The sequence below is a fragment of the Gallus gallus genome, chromosome 12 (genome assembly GCF_016699485.2).
Source record: "Gallus gallus isolate bGalGal1 chromosome 12, bGalGal1.mat.broiler.GRCg7b, whole genome shotgun sequence".
NCBI classification, from domain to species: Eukaryota; Metazoa; Chordata; class Aves; order Galliformes; family Phasianidae; genus Gallus; species Gallus gallus.
In genome coordinates this window covers 6,465,421-6,482,836 of record NC_052543.1, presented here as the reverse complement: position 1 = coordinate 6,482,836, position 17,416 = coordinate 6,465,421, and the positions used below count along the sequence as shown (strand labels likewise).

Here is a 17,416-nt window from a genome sequence, read left to right as displayed (position 1 = left end):
CTGAGAGCGAGATGGTATCAGAACAGACTCTGAGCAGTTTGTACGTGGCAAACTTCGTTGTTTTTCGTTGTATCAGGACCCTAAGCAACGCCGGCTGGCCCTTGCCATAGCTAAAGGTCTTCTGGGGATTAATCTGAGCTTCATGTTTGTCATTTTAAAGGAGGAACAAAAAGGCAAGAAGAAAAAAAATACCAAAAAGAAGCTGTCAACCAACAACGTGAACAAACCGGCTCAGGAAGGCAGCTCACCAGAGCCGAAGCTGGAGTCACATGCCAGCAGCCTCACAGATCACGAGTACACCGCAGGGGCCAGCACCTTTGGGGCCGCCCAGCCTAACAGGGGATCGCAGCCGATGGCACCCGGTGTTTTCCTCACACAGAGGAGACCCTCATCATCCTCGCAGAACAATGCCTCCGCCAAAGGTACCAGGAAACGCCTGGGGTTATGGTGTAGGAATGGGGAAGGGTGATTTGGTCATATAATCCATGCCCTTTGCAGGGCCTTCGTGTGTGGTGTCTGTCATGGGTCTGTGGAAGTATTTTGGTAGAGCAAGCCTGGTTGGAGATTTGACCCATAGTCACGGCTGCCCTGGCAGCGTGGGCCTAAATGTGTGCTTTGCTGCCTGGTATTTGTTGTTGTAGACTGTGAGGCATCCTATGCTAGGAAATATTCTGAGCATACCCTGGGCTTTCTGAGGAGGACATGCAGTGGTCACGTCACAGTCCAGCCTGTCCGGTGAAGCCTTGACAAGGGAAGGAGGCATCCATCAAGGCTGTTGTGCTCAGGGCTGGGCAAGGCACTGCTGTTTTAGGCTTCTTTTTGTGCAGTAGCTATGCAGAGGTGTCAATAAGGACATCCTGCCTGGCGAGTGTAGAGCAGTGAGAATCTGCAAAGCTGTCCTGAGAGCTGAAACAAAGGAGGAGAGGAATGTCAAGCCTTGGGAATTACCCACCCAAACAACCAGAACCAAGAGAGGAAGAGATCGCTTGTTATCACCTATAGGGAAAGCATTAAAAAGCCAGAGCTGTCTGGGGCCTGGGATTGGACCTCCTGTTCCTTGCTTGAACTTGGCTGAGAAAGCGCAATAAAGGCAGGCGTGTGGGACAGGCAGAAACTCCAGTCAAGTGCACGGTGTATGATGAAGATCAAGTGTGCGATCCCACAGGAGAGACCTATTGTAAAAAGTGAGGCTTTGTGGCACTTGTTTCCAGTATTTTTCTGTATGTGAGTGGAGCAAATTAGAGATAGTGGGAGGTGTCCTACGGCCCCTTGGAGGGGTGCCAACCAGTAAAACATCACAGGCCATATAGGAGGATGTGCCCATGATAGACTCTTGGGCCCTTCCAGGAGCGGACGACACCTGTGGCTCTCTACAGAACTGGAGTGAAATGAAAATTCTTGCCTGGAATTGTGTCTTTGTGGTGAAATGGCGTCACGAAAGTCCAAGAGGTCCGTGGAAGAAAAGTGCTGAATGGAGCCGAACCCCAGTCAGGCCAGTGAGTTGGGCGACCCAGCCAGGGCATCATGGAGAGAGCTTGTACAGGCATGTGGAACACACCTTGCCCGTGGTATAGCTCGATCCTCAAAGGAGGGAAGGAACCACGTGCCAGGAGTGCGTGCCCAACCATGCAGGGAGAGGAGCACTTTCAGAACCTCCAGTGCAGGGTCTCCAGACAGCTGGGGCCACCACGTGGACATCAGGGTGTCTCTCTTGCATGGAGCACAGGCAGTTCCAGGCTGGGTATCATTGGTAATGAAGGGATGATGGGATGAAGCAGAATCAGGGAGCTCTCAGACCACTTCAGAGAGGAGAGATGACTCAGAATGAGGCCCATGAAGTTTCTGTCTGTAAAGTGGGAGCTGGCGAGAGATGAGGTGGAGATCAGCTGTGCTTGCTGCACTAATCCTTGTGGAAAAGTATGCAGGGAGCAGAGACCTTCCTGAATGGCACTGCCTATGAGCACAGGTCTGGTTTGTGATGGTGTTTCTGTCTCATGAGTATGAGGAAAGGGCAGGTTGTCCACTTTGAGAGCTCTGTTGTACATTGGCGCTAACCTGAATCTATACATGTGTGTACCTGTATACAGATGGTACCTGGAGTGCTAGGGAAAGAGAGGGCAAGGAAAGAACGATGGCGGTGTCAGTGAGGTGGCATGCAAGCTGTTCCCTGTGCATCAGATTCTCCCTTGAGGATGTGAGAAGTAGTGGAGAGGTGCTCAGAGATCCCAGAGGTGTGCGTGTGTGTGTGCGTGTGTGTAGTGAAAGCAGGCAGTGTTCGACAGCCTGTCGGGTGCCTCTGTGTGTGCAGCAATACCTCTGCAGAGGTACTGCTTGGGCAAGCATGGAGGCATGGGACAGGGTTGGAGTGACTGGGGCTTGGCGGTCACCCTGGGGCATCCCTTGAGCTGGGGTGTGAGCAGGCTCAGGGCTGGCACTGTGGAGGCAGATCCATGCACTGGGATCTGCCCTGGCTGGGGTGGTGCTGGTTGGTAAGAGACTGAGCTCCCCTCCAAGGCACGTTTGGGCTTGGGGTGGTTGTGGGAGAGCCCTCAAGCTCGAGGGACAGCTGTGGTCTCCTGGAGGTGCTGGGATAGGGATGGGGTCAGGAAGGTGGTGGTGTGGGGCTGAGGGCTCACTGCTGTGGGGTGGCATGGGGCAGGAGCCAGCCTGGGGCTCACCACTGCCACTCTCCCTCCAGGAAAGCGCACGAAGAAGGGGATGGCCACGGCCAAGCAGCGGCTCGGCAAGATCCTGAAGATCCACCGGAATGGGAAGCTGCTCCTTTAGCTCCGCCTAACTTGGAGCACCACAATAACAACCCTCTTAACTTTCGGCGGTCGGAGTGTACAGAATCCTGCTATAAATATTTTTTAATATAGATGTCCTTTCTCAGAGTGCTGAGAGCGACTAGTCCGCAAAAAGTTAATGCTCGCCTGGCCCCACAGTGCTGAGCGCGCCGGGAGGTGAGAGCGCACCCGGCCCACAGCGGTGAGGGCGGCGAGGGGTCGGGGACGGTGTGTGGTGGGGGTCTGGGGGCACTGGGCGCGTTCCCCCCGGCCGTGCCGTGTTGATGCATTTCCCGAGGCATCCTTTTCCTAGAATGTAGCTTGTATATAGCTTTTGGAATAACGACCACCTGTTTTTTATAAGGGGAAAGTCTCTCCGGGCGCCGCCAGCAGCAGCGGCCCTTACCAGCTCTTTGTGTAACTTCTTGTACGAGGAGGGAGACGGTTATTTTACTAGCACCTTGTGGAGTGTTTCCGTGTTTTGTGACGATGTAATTTATTAATGTTTGTAGCTTTTTATATTTGTACATTTCTTATGGGCTTTGTTTATATACACACATTACTGGGGCACGGCGCCCGCGGGGAACCAGAGCCACCCGCAGCCCACGGCCCTCAGGGCCATGCTGGCCTGGGCGCCACGCCGGCTTTTTTTATTATGATTATTATTATTAGTATTATTATTTTTTCGCGACATGTACATTTCTAACAAAGTTTATCGTGGCTATCTATCTATGACGGTGTTTTATTTACCAATTCATATCAAATGCTCTTGTATCGAGTTCACGAAATCTAAGTAAACCTAGAGCAAAGTTTAAAGAAGAGAAAAAAAAAGAAAGAAAGAAAAAAGAAAAAAAAAAAAAAAGAAAGCAAAGTAAACTATTTCAGGTTTTGTATACAACTGCCTGGGCCTGGCCTTTTTGTGGGGTCGGCGAGGGGCAGCGTGTGGGCTCGGTGGAGGGGTGCAGGGCAGGGCCAGGGGCTCAGCATGGTCTGCCCTGTTCTGCTGCTCTCTCAGCGCAAGCAGGCACGGGGGAGCTGTGCTGAGCCTTTGCACGCATACACCAGCACTAAGCCAGCACCCCGTCTGCTTGCAGCAGACCCTACCAGCACCTCCAGCTGAGGTATTGGGTCCCCCTTCCCCCTACCCAGCCCTGAGGGGCAGTTACTTGGTTTATGGTTATGACACACCCTGTGGTCCACCCCAACACGTCTGCCCTCTATCTACATCATTTGCCATCCTCAGGCAAACACACACACACACACACACACACACACACACACAGTACTCCCTCCTCCCCTCTTGGAGGCCACCAGGTGCTGCAGCCTTGCCACTTTTCACCCACTGAAAGGTCAGATAACTCACATACTTGGAGCTGTTTGTCCAGATTGACCCTCCTGCCAGTGGTGCTGTTTCCCACATCCTCCTTCCTTGTCACAAAAGACTGAACGTGATGCCACTGACACGTGCAACCACTGCTGCTTCTGCAGTTCTCTTAACCCAAGGCTGTTCGCATCCATCACACCCAGGCTGCTCCCTCGCTCCTGGCCTGTACTATGGGAACAGTGAAAGGAACTGACTGTGACATGCAGAGAACTATCCATTATCCATTATGGCAGCCCCAGAAAGTTTAAGGTTTGTATTGCAAAGTCCTCAGCTTAGATAATGTGGCTTCAAGCCCATTATGCAGATGACAACGAGATGAAGGCAGGATAACACTGTTCTTTTCCCTGGTTATCCCTCTTCAAACAAACAGCTATTTCTTGATGAACTTTTGTTGTAATTCCTCAAGGAAAACAGCAGGCCAAGTGTGCTGTTTGCTGGTGTCCTCACAGCGACATCTTGGACTGGAGGTTAATGTGGCTCACGGTAATAACAGACGTTCGCCAGCTGGGGGAGTTCACAGTTCAGAAACAACCCCAGCCTGTAAGGACCTGGTGCAACAAAACGTCCAGCACCTCTGCAGGATCCCTTACCAGGTTTCCTTGCAGCGCAGCTGAGGATGCCCTGTGTCTCATTGCAACTGCACCACTCCCAGCAGCCCCAGGAGACCATACGCTTACACAGCAGCTGGTAACACCTCTTACACAGGTGAAGAATGGAGGGGGTGTAGATCTACCCTGGCCTTCAGTGTGAATGCCATGGTAGCAGCCTCTCTGTCTCTGCAGGTGGGCTGCTGACCCTGCACAGGTGACACCAATCCCAGGCCACTCCTCCACCTCTTTGGGGCAAAGTCCAGAGGGCTCTGCATTGGCCCCAATCCTCCTACGCAATGCTAGTACATGAAAGTAGAGCACATGCTGGATAATGGGGTCAGGCCTACTTCTCCATCTGACTGACTTGGTGCTTCCCATCCACACAGCAGACTCATCCTCACAACAGAGGCAAAGGACAGCTGGCATAGGTCCAGTATCTGCTCAGCTCCTCTGAGCAAGCCCAAACAAGAGCTGAACAGCTATCAGTGAGGAGAAAATCACTTGTTTCACCTTGCTTTACCTCACACCAGCCATGCAGCCTGTTCAGTTGCAGGCTGCGTGCAGTACCTCCACAGGCCCCACACTGTCCCATCTCCCTTTGCCTCGTCCTGTGCTGAGCAAATGCAGCCCCAAACCAACAGTGCGAGGTGGCTGCGCAGTGATACTGTTCCTCCCATCTTTCAGCTCTACACACCGCAAGAGCACACCTGGAGCTCCCCACAGCCATCTGAGGCCAGAGTGCTGGTGTGCATCCACATTTATTCTGACAAGGTTGTCTGAGGACAGCTAGCAGTTCCAGCTACCTGCAAGAGAGATTTCTGCAGCAGATTTTAGTTCTACAGTGGCTGGAAACTGGACGTTTGTCAATTCACTGCTCAGTATGCAAAGAACAGCATTACCAGGGAGGCAATTTCTGTACACCAAGACACAGAGAGGCTGCAGGATGCTCCAGCTGAACCATTCCTAATAACATCCAGGTTTCTGCACTTTCTGGCCTGAAACTGACAGGAATCACTTGCAACCTGGCAGCAGGCACAGCCTCACAGCAGGCTGGCTGTCCTACGTTCGTCTTTCATCTCTGAGCGCACCGCACTGAGCGTGTTTGTTACCTAAACAGTGGCACGCTGCCATCCTGCAAGACAAAAGCCTTTCCTTCCATTAACGTCTGACATGGATTTGGAGTACCCACCCTGCAGAATTCACAGCATTTGTGTAAACAGTTTTGAAGTTGTTCTCTGTATATCATGAGAGAAAGTCTGCTTCTCCTCTTCTCTTAAAAGTGTAATAGTTATAATTAATTAGATCTCCCTCTGTTTTCAGTCTGCCATGAAGATGCACTTTGAGGCCCATTTTTAGGTCACTGTTCTGTCAAACTTCACATACCTCTTTCCCCCAGCTAACTGTATTTACCAAACATTTGGCTCCATGGCCACTGCTCCAAACCTGGAGCTGCCACCCCGTACTTGCCTTCCCTTGGCTCTCCCTTTGCTTGCAGACCATATGCAAAGGGAATCTCCTGCTAAAAAGTGAGCCCTGCAGTCTTGCTTTCACCATCAACCTCATCAAATTAATAATTAGCACTCACTTAAGTGAGGCCTTGTGTTTACACCATTCCTTCATTTAGTCTTTCCAAAGCTTTCTCTAGCAGCCAGAGGAAAGCATGATGCACCCCTTCTTCCCGAGGTCACTGGGCCATCTTGGTTCAGTTCCATACACCAGGCCACAGCACGAGCTGTGCAGCTCATACCCCAATGCTTATCATCACACCTTGCCACGAGCTGAGGGAGGGCCGGACCCCTGCTGGGGCACAGCTCTGCTCATGGCCTCACAAAGCCCCTGGTCCCTTAAGACCACATTCATGCTGCAGGGGACTGGGTGTGTAACACCACATGGCTCCTGACACAGGGGAGGCTCTACAGGTGCTTTACAGTGGACTGTGAATGACATATTTAATGTGTTTCTCTTGGAACACCACAGCACCCCTTCTAACCTAGGTGTGCCACCAGCCGTAACATGCTGGGATAACACCATTCACTGATGCACAAGCAGAAAGTTCAAGAGGTCCTTAACACAACAATGAAAGAGTTGGTATATCAATGCCATGGGAGCCATTAGATAGATTAAGTGCCTCTCCCTCTGTGCACAGCCAGGGAGGGCGTTCTTCAAATGGTGTCTGATAAGCCCATAGGTAAACCACTCAAAAAATAGTGGCATCATTTTTCTTACTGTACCTTCAGTTTGCAAGGCTAGATGCGTAATTGCCTCGCTCAGGATACAAGCTGTATCCTGAGGAATTACAGCTGGATTAAGAGACTGCTGCCTCACAATAGCCCTCAGTGAAGGGAACACAAAGCCACTGGATGGAGCAGCTCAGCTTTTACACGCAGCTGGAGCCTTGCAGTAAGTGGCCTTTCTCTTCCCTGGTCCCTGGGACAGAGCACATGAAGGGTGAAGCCCACAACAAGTGGCTCAGCTTCACCTTTTAGCTACCTGTGTGGTTACAGCCTTGTTGGTAACAACTCATATCATTCTGTTACTGCAGTGCCCAGTTTAGCTCCTCTGTAAGGGTATACAGCACTACTCCCATGGTTCACACAGCTCTACACCACACAGCCTGGATGACCCGTCAGCCTGCCCTAGGTGGACTCCCTACACTTGCTGGTAGCAGCAGTTCTCCAGTGGGAATTCCTTCACCTTCCTTGCTAAACTCAGCAATTCTAACCACACAGCCCCTTTATTTTATTGCTGTCATAAAATATTTTGGTGGGTCGGTTTGGAAAACAAATACCTCTACAGAATATGAAATATCAGATGCCTCAGTCCAGGGGAGGTAGGAAGGGAAAAAAAAGCAGTGAATGTTTCCTAGCAGCACTTATGCACCACTTTATTGGAGCAGACCATAAAATAGGACATAGAACAAGCAATACAATGAAAAGAGCACTAATACTGTATGGCTTACATGTCCCTCGCCCAAAGTTAAGGGCTGTAGCAGCTCCTTTTAACATACTTTCCTAATTCAAGTTCAGCAGCCTCGTTTCTTTTCCTCACAACGTGCAAACCTTTAACACATCTCAAGGGATAACTCGAAACTCTCTCAGAGAATGAAATATTAATTAGAGAAAGGAATCTCACCATAGCTGGGCACTGTGTGGCCTCGAGGAAGCAGAGGAACCCAGGCCTAAAGTGCCTCCTTTGTGTGGGGCTTTTGTTCCCCACATTCCACCCACTCTGTGCTGTCACAGCTGATAATACCTCAAAGTCCACTGAAAGAAAACTGTCATGGCTAAGTGTACCTTGGCTGCTTACAGAGAATATAAGCTATTAACGAGCTTGTTATTTTGAGCAGGTTTTACACAAATTGTTCCCCATCCAGCATTTGGCGTAAGCGGTGATGACAACTTTTCAACAGATGCTAACATGGAGAGAATAAAGATGCTGTGGCTTCAGACCATCTGCAGGGATTAAGCCCTCATCAAGTGAGGTGACTTTTTTTTCTGCTCCAGACAAAGGCAACTTTTCTTTTCCTCTACCTAAACACCTCAGTTTCTCCAGGACACCGTTTCATTGCCAGACACATTCACTACAGTTTGTCTATCAGAGAGTCACCTCAGAACCACTGTACGTTGATTTTTCCCCCCCCCTCTAACATCCAGAGGAATCTGGATGCTCATTAATTCTGTACCTGATCCACGGCTGTGGCTTCCTACTTGATCCTGCTCTGTTTCAGGAAGGTTCTGGTTGCTCCTTAGGCCACCAGCCTCCAGCACCAGAAGAAGTCTGAATTAACCACAAGTTTCCCAACAAAGTAACCCCACTCACCAATGTATTACAGGTGACCATAGGCAGCACTGCTTTCCTTAAGCTTCCGAGCTACATCTAGCATAAAATGAAAAGACAAGTCACCCAGAACACTGTGACTCTCCATTACCTGCGCAATGTCACAAATATGATCTGAACAATTAACATCAGTTAAGAAACTCTGCTGCTTGTTTTCAGCATGCTTTGACTGGATACAGCAGCATGAGGAATGAGCAACATCAGAGAGTCCTGCTTTGGGACAGCAAGAGCCCTGTGGCTGACAGCTTCCTTGATCCAAAGCCCACTAAGGTACATGGTGATTTACCTTTTTATTTGACATAGGACATAGCTTAGAAGCTTAAGAAAAGCTGTGACACTTACTGACAGAAAAAATAATTAATGTCAGTTCCAGGCCTTACTGCAATTCCCACACCTCTCTCAAGACCTGCTACACCTGGGGAAGCTACTGGGGATGTAAAGCACAGACTCTGTTTCCACAGATTCCACATTTGCTGTCAGAAATCACTTACTGTTTGCCTAGTGCTGTTGATGCTGGAGGTCTGCACAGTGCTTGCTGCTCAACCTTCCTCCGGTCTCCCTGCAAGGCATTAAAGGACCATTAATTTGACTGTTGACATAGACTACAGGTAATCCCCCTCTCCTACTTCTGTGGCAGGTCTAACTAACCAATATCTCACCAAAGTAGATAGCAAAACAGCCATTCCTAGACTGTTCCTGACCTCCCTCCTCTATCATTCTCATTCAACAACACCAACTCAATCATCACCCATCAGAAGCCTTATGAAATACTTTGTCCTGAGTTTTAACAATCTTAGTTTACTATATGAGGAGCAGGGGGAGAAATAAAACCTGTGCAGCCAGGTGTAGCAATTAGAGAGATCAATACAATGGGAAAGGCATTACAACAAAGATGTGATGATGGAAGGACCAGCACAACAGAAAGGTGTGGTAAAGGAAGGGAAGAAGATTGCTCACCTGCATCAGAAGATTCCAGGTTTGCATGGGAAAGCTTCACCAAGGAGAGACCTCCAGGAAGATATCCTTCCCCATTGGCAGTCAGCTCTTAAATGAGGCCTAAGGGAGGTGCAGCCAGGCTCCACCCCTTCTGGTCATACAGCTGGATTGCCTTCACCTGTGCTCCCAGGGCTGACCAGCTCCTTCCCCAGGTGCTCAATCAATGGTTCAGGCCAGGACTCAACAGTTCCCAGGGGTTTTTTTTTTTATTCATGTTTGCCTTGCAGTAGACAAAAACTGTAATGAACCACTAATGGGGTAATGCCTCTTTCTGTCTCTGCAAAGGGATATCCTCGGGCTTTGGAGAACTGACTATAAGCCAAGCAGCATCTGCTCCCAGTTTTGTCTCTAAAGCACAGTCATGGCAGTCACGGTAGGTGTCCATCAATAGCATGTTCTCCTTTGCAGCAGCACTGGCTGGGAAGAGAGGGGAGATGGGGCTTAGGGAGGAAGAAGCCCTCAGGTTAACTCATCATAATCATTTCTAGGGGCTCTTCGTTTAGCTCTGTTTGGCCTATGATAAGTAGAGACCACAAATACCTCATTTGCCATGAACTGACACATATCCACCAACACACAGAAACACCCATGGGCCTGATATCACACAGAGCCCTCCCAGATGTGTCCTGAGAGTCCTGTGCCTGCAAGGAGGAGCACGACAGACACTACGTGCACAAGGAGCTGCGTGAGAAGCAGAGATATCCTCAGCACATCTTTTGGATATCTTCTAGCTCACAGCTTGTTCACAGCGATATACGTGTCAAAGGCTGCAAATAGAAACTGTCCGACCCCACTCTCCCAGACCTCTGAAAATGGTTGTCTTCTTGTATCACCAGCCAACACGGTGACCCTGAATTTCTTTCTTTTTCCCAATAATATATTTGATTTACCAGCAGTGAGCATTATGCTTCATAATACATTGTCCTACATAACCCAATCTCCTTTTAAAATGGAATAACAGAGTTTGAAAGAAAACATGACTTAGAAGATTAAGAGGTAGGATCAGAAGTAAGCCACCTGTCAGACAGGATAAGAACACATGATTTTCTTCCTTTGGATTTAAGCAGTCATTTAAATGTAATAGTCATACGTTTTAGTGTTCGCTATAAGGTCTAATTTTAAAGAATTTGTGCAAAATAAATGAGCGTCTCCCATTTACAGCCATATTTTCAGCTATTATCTTCTTCATGGCTCTAGCCAATAACAGGGAACCAGCCTCAATTATCCTTATTCCTTGTCAGCAGCAATTTATCCATATGCAGACATCCAGGGGAATGTCTTTCTCAGACCTATCTCCACGCTGGCCCTGAACGGTCACCAAGCACTGAGCCAGGTGAAGCCCTCCAGATGCACACGTCTGCCTCAGGAATCCCCATTAATCGCAGTACGTGTGTGGGTACAGACTTGTACAGGCGTGATGAACAGACTGTTACTCCAAGGAGCAAGAGATCAGCAGATGGGTGTATTCCTTATATATATGTGTGTGTGTGTGTATACATACATATATGTATGCATTTAGAGATATGAAAAACAAACTAACTCTAGACATAATAATGACTAAAAGCCATACTTCACATTATTATTCATTGTTATTGCTATTAAACGGCTCTTACTCGTAACACAGCCCTACAGTACTTTGGATCTTAATCACCTTTTGTGGTATAAAATGATCCAAGCAGCTGCTAAACAGAACAAAAATGTAATCCATCAGTATCGATTTGAATAAACATAAACATCCCATTTCCTTGCAGACAAACGTGGCACAGCCTGAGCAGCAGGCTCTGGCCATCAGAAGGACAGTCCCTGAGCTCTAACAATAAGGACAAGCGGGGTGCCCGTCTGCTCCTGGCACATGGCACAGCTGAAGGGAGTTTTGGGGAGCGGGGATGTGGCAGGCTGGGAGAGGCTGGGGGCCACTGCTTCACAAGTGTCCTGTCTCTGTGCTTTCTGGGCCTGGAGGCTGGCAAAGGGCAGTCTGTGAGCTGCACTGAGCAAAGCTTGCAGGGCTGGCAGCTCCTCATTCTGCTGGGCATGTCCACCAGCTGTGTCACACGCGCAGGTGGCTGGGAAATGCCCGTGGCTGGAGGAAGAGGCCGACAGGGGAAGTCTGGCTTTGTGAACCAGAAATGCTTTCTCTGATTGAGTTTGAAACTTATAAACCTGAAACCAATCAGAAAGATGTTTCTTCCTTTGAAATGCACAGCTATTTTGAACGTGCACACATTGCCGTTCAGCTCAAGTTCCATGGAAAGCAGCCTCGTGTCACTCCGTGCCTCCTGGCTGGCAGGTTGGGCTGGGATAGATGGGGTCCTACTCACCAGCCCTGCGTATGCTGCAGCTTCACACTGAATGACCTACAGAAGGCTGGAGAAAGAGAATCGAGCACTGTAGTGCTGACTAAAGGTACATAAAAGGGCACGGCATGATGCTGTTTGTGCATCCATGGCAAGGACAGCGCCCCCAGTTCAGCACTAGAGAGGAAAAGTCCAACCACTCATCATAGCCAAGACAGCAAGGCAATGTCTGATGGGGAAAAGAAAGAGGGAAGAGAGGAAAGAAAAAGTGATGGGTCTAAAAAGGACATCATGTCTTCACCCACGGATAACTTACTGCTATCAGACACCACTTTGCCATCTTCCTCAAGTGCATAGCTAGGGATGGACTGCATGGCCTGTGCTTTCTCCAGACCTTGTGGTTGCAGAAGCGATCACGGAAACAGGAGCACAGCTTCATCCTGGCGGACACTTGGCACACTGGGACTCCCTGGCTGACTTGTGCTATGCCATGAGTTCCAGATGAGGCAGGAAATGGTTCTGCATCTGATCTATCTGCTGTAGGAAGTGCACACTGGGTCTCAGTGTACAGCCAGCTGTGCTTCAGGCAAGTGCTGGAGGCACTGGCGTTGGCAGACAGCTGTGCCATCCTGGAGAAATCACCTGATGTGCACCAATGGTAATATTACTCTTTTGAGTCTGGGACTCCATGGGAGTTCCTCTTTATGCAAACTTTCAGGCCTCTAAATGTTCCTCTGCAAAAAGAAAATGATCAACAACACGGCTTTGGTAAAAACGAAAAGATTTTTGGCATATCACAAGTGCATGCAAAGAGGCCATGTGCTTTTAGCTACCATCACTCCAGACTCAGAGTCTCATTCAAATGAGATCTGCTGTGTGAAAGTAATTGGAAAAACATGGCCAAATATGTCTGTGTACACAGGCACATAAGAAAAGCAGTTTTCGTTAAACAGCACTAAACATGGAAACATATGCCAGAAGATTTAAATCACAGAAGTTTCCTCTGATTTGCTGCAGGGATGACCTGGCCCTGGTGTACAGAGTGGTGCCCCGTGGGGCTGCTCGCCTGCAGCACCTGCTCCTCCGAGCAAGGAGATGGAGTCAGAGAGGAGAGGTGGGCTGCAGGCTGGGAGAGACAATGGGCCCTTTGGATCTGCACTGTCCAGGTATTAGGAGGTCACCATGTCGACAATGGCAACGGAGCCAGAGGCTGAGTGGTTCACCTCCCACGGTCAGTGACCAGGGTGAGAGGGGCAAGTAATGCCTCAGGCGGGGTAAGGGGAGCACAACACCCGTAATGTGTCTCTGTTTCCTCTCCATCATCGTTCTTTTGCTACTAGGCCTTTATCAAGTGTTCGTGTTCACATAGCAGAGCCCCTTGCTGGCACATCAGAACATGAGCCGCACATTCCCCACCCTCCATTCAAAAAGCATGGGAACAGCAGCTCTGGCAGCAGAACTCACCATGGCAGAGCATCAGCCAACCATTGCTGACGGGAAGACAGATGGACAGAAGGACAGACCGACGGCCTTGAGGTCAGCAGGGATGCGCAGACACTGCATGGAGCGCGGGCAGGCCAGGTGCCGCATAGACAGCCTCTTCCAAACCCTGGCTTGTGCAGGTACCACTCCGATCCTGGCAATCGGCTCAGCCCCACATAAGTGATTAAACTGTGTCTAATCCCATCTGCTTGCTCTCAGTGCGGTGCACGCCTTCCCCCTGCCCTGAGCACGGGCCTGCCAAGCTCAATGTATTTCTGAAGCAGAGGTGCCATGCCGCCGCTCAGTGCAACGCATCCTGTTTATAGAACAAGAGAGTTAGCCAATCTGCGTGTTTATGCATGAGGTTAGCTGGCCTGCTGCTGTAGTGGAAGTACAAAGAGCATGCTTTCAGTTTGTAATGCGTTTAACGTGTTTGTTTTGAGCCTAAATTACCAGGCTTTTCTGTAAGGAAAATAAAGAATTGTTTTTAAGAGGCCTCCGTAACACGAACCCAAAAATGAGATGTGTCCTTTAAACCAACGGTGTGACTGGCCAAGGTGCACGCGTGGCACTTGAAAGACAATTTGCAGCAGCCTCTAAAAAGATTTGCAGCAGCCTCTAAAAGGCAGTTTGTGTGACAGAGGAGCTTTGAATTCAAAGCTGTTTGCTCATGAGCTCTGCGTGCCATGCAGGTGTACAGCAGGAGCCAGCCATGCGCTCAGCCCTTGCTGCAGGCTTGGGTTCCACGCAGGCCAGACAGCACATAAAGAAATAGAAAACAACAACAACAACAACAACAACAAACCTCTAAACAGTTTTAGGATCAGCCTCTGTTTTGCAATCACTCATTCCAAAAACAAACTCCTCCTGCGTATCTAAATGTGTATGGCCTTCATTCTTTTTATTTTCTTTTATTCTTTTCCACCGTTTGCACACTCGACAGTTGTTCCCATGAGTGGTTCTCTTGCACTCAGCCAACGCTCCTATAGCAGGCAGTGGAGGCTTCCAGCCATTGCTCTTCAGGCTCAGCAGGAGCAGCAGTAGCTCAGCTGTGTGTCCTGAGAGGGAAATGGCTTCAGAGCTGCTCAGGCCAAGCTCAGGGACTGCAGCAAAATTGCGAGTGCCCTATGGAGCCCAGTGGCACAATGGGAGCAACCTGGGCAGCCCAGTAATTGCTACGGAGAAAGAAGGGAACATACAGCCCATGCAGGGACAAATACGTGTTCCATATAGTGGCCCTACAATGCATAGTGTTTAGAAACTTGAAACCCAGAGAGCCAGTAGAGTTGTGCTTTTTTTTTTTTAATTGGGAGTGTAGAGTTTTATTATTTAAAAGGTTTTATAAAGGAGTTTTAAATAGACCATGGAATTGCTACGGCAATTTTTTTTTCTGTTGGAAATCGTTCAGCCATTTGGTTTCTATTTTTGCAAAAAGCACAAGCTTTTTGAACAATCATTTGATATGCTTGTTGATGCATCACAAAAAGGAGATATGCTTTGAATTCTCCTTAAAAACCCCATGTAAACACAAGGCTTATGTATAATTGCAACAAAATACCATCTCCTTATTGAGTGCTTTCACATGCAATTTCCTCCCTGACTACTGCATGTAAACACAGTTATTGTATTTGGGAAACTCCCAAATCTCAGGCACAATCAGGATCAATAGCTCAACAAAAGCAAATTATAGTTTAGGATGTCCATGTTTTGCAACAAGATGCCTACATGGTAACGGAGGAAGAATGCAAGAAACGTTTTAAAATAGATGGGTGGTTGGATGGCCCCATTCCCACTCATCTGTGTGAGGTTCGCACCACACATCAGCACGTTCTTTCCATCCACTGGCCTGCAGGCAGACAGACAGAAGTCCAGGCATAGGAGCAGAACATCAGACAGATCAAGGCCTTTGTGTCCCTGTCCTCTCAGTTTCTATTTCTCTTTGTCAGCAAAAGACTGCACCACGTCACCCCTCAGGGCCGTGGTCCTCGTTTCCCTTTTCCTGAGGCAGTGGAAGGCTGGGACAGGCTCCGACCTCACAGCCACTGCTGCTCCAGGTGTGTGGCAGCGAGAGTCCTAATTTCCCATGGGGTACTGCTGTGCACGTCATCTCTCACCACCCACTCACAGAAGCCATCCCCAGTGCTGTGTGCATTCCCCATCCCTTTATCCCAGTGTCCCCATGGCCAGTTGAGCTGTATCCCTGTGCCACCGCCGCCTGCATCCCCATGGCTGCAGGGACACTAAGTCGCATTCCTCTCTTGACAAAAAGCCACAAAATCCTCTTAGGAAAGTCTAAGGTGCTGTATGCACCTCCAAGGACATACCACATTGGTTTGCATTGGAGAGAAGCTCTGTGCCATTTTGCCTGTGATTTTTTGTTACAGAAAAGCCAACAGGTCACACACGGTGGCTCCCCAATATCACCTCCTCCTCACTGATGGGAGGGCAAACACAGGCAAAACCTGTGTGTCCAGGGCTGGTGCTGGTGGGAGCGCCAGTTTAGCTCCAACAAAGAAGGCTAACCAAAGCAAATAACCTGTAATTCTTCTTTGCATTAAAATTTTAACCAGGTGCAACTCCATTCATACGTGAAGGCAACACAGCACTAATAACTTTTTCTTCACAGCCCCTGTGCTGTGTTAGAAAGCTCTGGGCTGAGCACAGCACAGCGTACAGCCAATTGGGTTCTGCCAGCATGGCAGCGTGGCACAGCAGGCACAGAGCTGGCACAGATCCCATCACTGGGGTGCACAATGCCATCGCCAAGGAAAAGAGCTGCGTGACATGAGCGTTCTTTAGAAACAGCATGATTGCAAAGCTGAAATGGTTTTCCCCTCGACTCGATGTATATTTTTTGTTTTCAAATTTGTTTCTGCTATGCCCTGATTTATCAAAGCACTAAAACACATGCTTGACTTTAAATGCCTCACTGCAGCTAAAACTAATTGCACACTTAGTCTTTGATGGCTCAAGGTCATAAAGAAATCACTAGCTTTTCAAAACAAATACTTCAATATGTTAATTGCTAGCAAGCCAAATACCACTGCCTCTTCAGCCATGGGTGTAGGTTTGCATGCCTGACTAGAGGGTGAACGTGGTTCTGCCTGAGATTTTCCAGCACAAATGTGGGCAGCTGACAATAACTCAGGGCTCAGAAATTCCAGCAGGCTCAGACTGCATGCCCACTTATTCCCCCGTCAAACCGTGGGTACATCACACCTTTACCTGTGAATTATTGACCAAACACACAGAGCAGGACAACTGTGCAGGGCACAAACACAGCAAAAGCGCTGCTTCCAATGGTTGTGCAACAAAGGACTGGGCAAAGCATGCCTACATGTCTGGTGCAGTGATGCCCCGTCTGCAGGGGTTACCTGAATGCATCTTTGAAGACTTCAGCATCCCATAAAAAACCATGTCCTTCTGCCTGGCTGTGGCGGTAGCCCTCTCCCACCACACGGTACAGTGTGCACACATATCTATGCACACATACACGTATATAAAATTGAAAGCAGTGCTGCACAAATGGTGCTCCCGTGGACAGCAGTGCACACGATATTTGCTCTGACAGCCTAGAGGTACTCCTTTCCCCCTTCCCCCTATACTGGCTGCTCTCCCCTCCAGAATTCTTAGTAGAACAATAATATTTTAACAGTTGCAGCTTTAAAAATCTTGATTATGACCAACCATTTCTCCCAGGCAATTGTATATTTAGCAGAAGGGACGAATAAAACTTCCCAGGAACGAGGTTATTTAGGGCATAAAATTCAAGGAAATAGGTATTTAGGTCATTGTGGGCATGGTTTTTATTTTCCCTAATTTTCAGATTACTTTCGATTAGGTCTGTTCAGAGTGGAAACTTCTTGATGTGAAATAGATACTATCTAAATCATTAGAGCTCACTCATTGCCATGTGCCACCTTTTAGAGGAATTAAACCTGACCCCGGGGTTACCTAGCTGAACATTCACCGACCCAGGGCACTTCCGCTGAATATGAATAAGCTTGTAGTACAAATACAGTCGGAGAGCGGCATCGCTCCTGGCAC

General features: G+C 48.8%; 1 protein-coding gene and 1 long non-coding RNA gene across 5 annotated transcripts in view; one reads left to right on the top strand and one right to left on the bottom strand.

Moving 5' to 3' along the window:
* Window positions 1–3,514, top strand: part of PHF2 (PHD finger protein 2) — an 81,904-nt gene extending 78,390 nt beyond the window's left edge. For 2 of the 4 annotated variants that reach the window (XM_414324.8, XM_040646699.2), the window contains exons 21-22: window positions 161–422; window positions 2,699–3,514. In XM_414324.8, coding sequence (XP_414324.3) covers window positions 161–422; window positions 2,699–2,787 — 351 coding nt within the window. In that variant the 3' untranslated portion in view covers window positions 2,788–3,514. The remainder of the gene's footprint in view (window positions 1–160; window positions 423–2,698) is intronic. The other 2 variants (XM_015293436.4, XM_046900118.1) reach the window with 1 other exon arrangement.
* On the bottom strand, window positions 421–14,147 carry LOC107054447. The gene is made up of 5 exons (XR_005839406.1): window positions 13,352–14,147; window positions 12,204–12,621; window positions 9,555–10,010; window positions 9,089–9,156; window positions 421–1,860 (listed from the first exon to the last, which is right to left on the bottom strand). It is a non-coding gene; the product is annotated as an uncharacterized LOC107054447 (long non-coding RNA).
* Window positions 14,148–17,416: the final 3,269 nt, after the last annotated feature.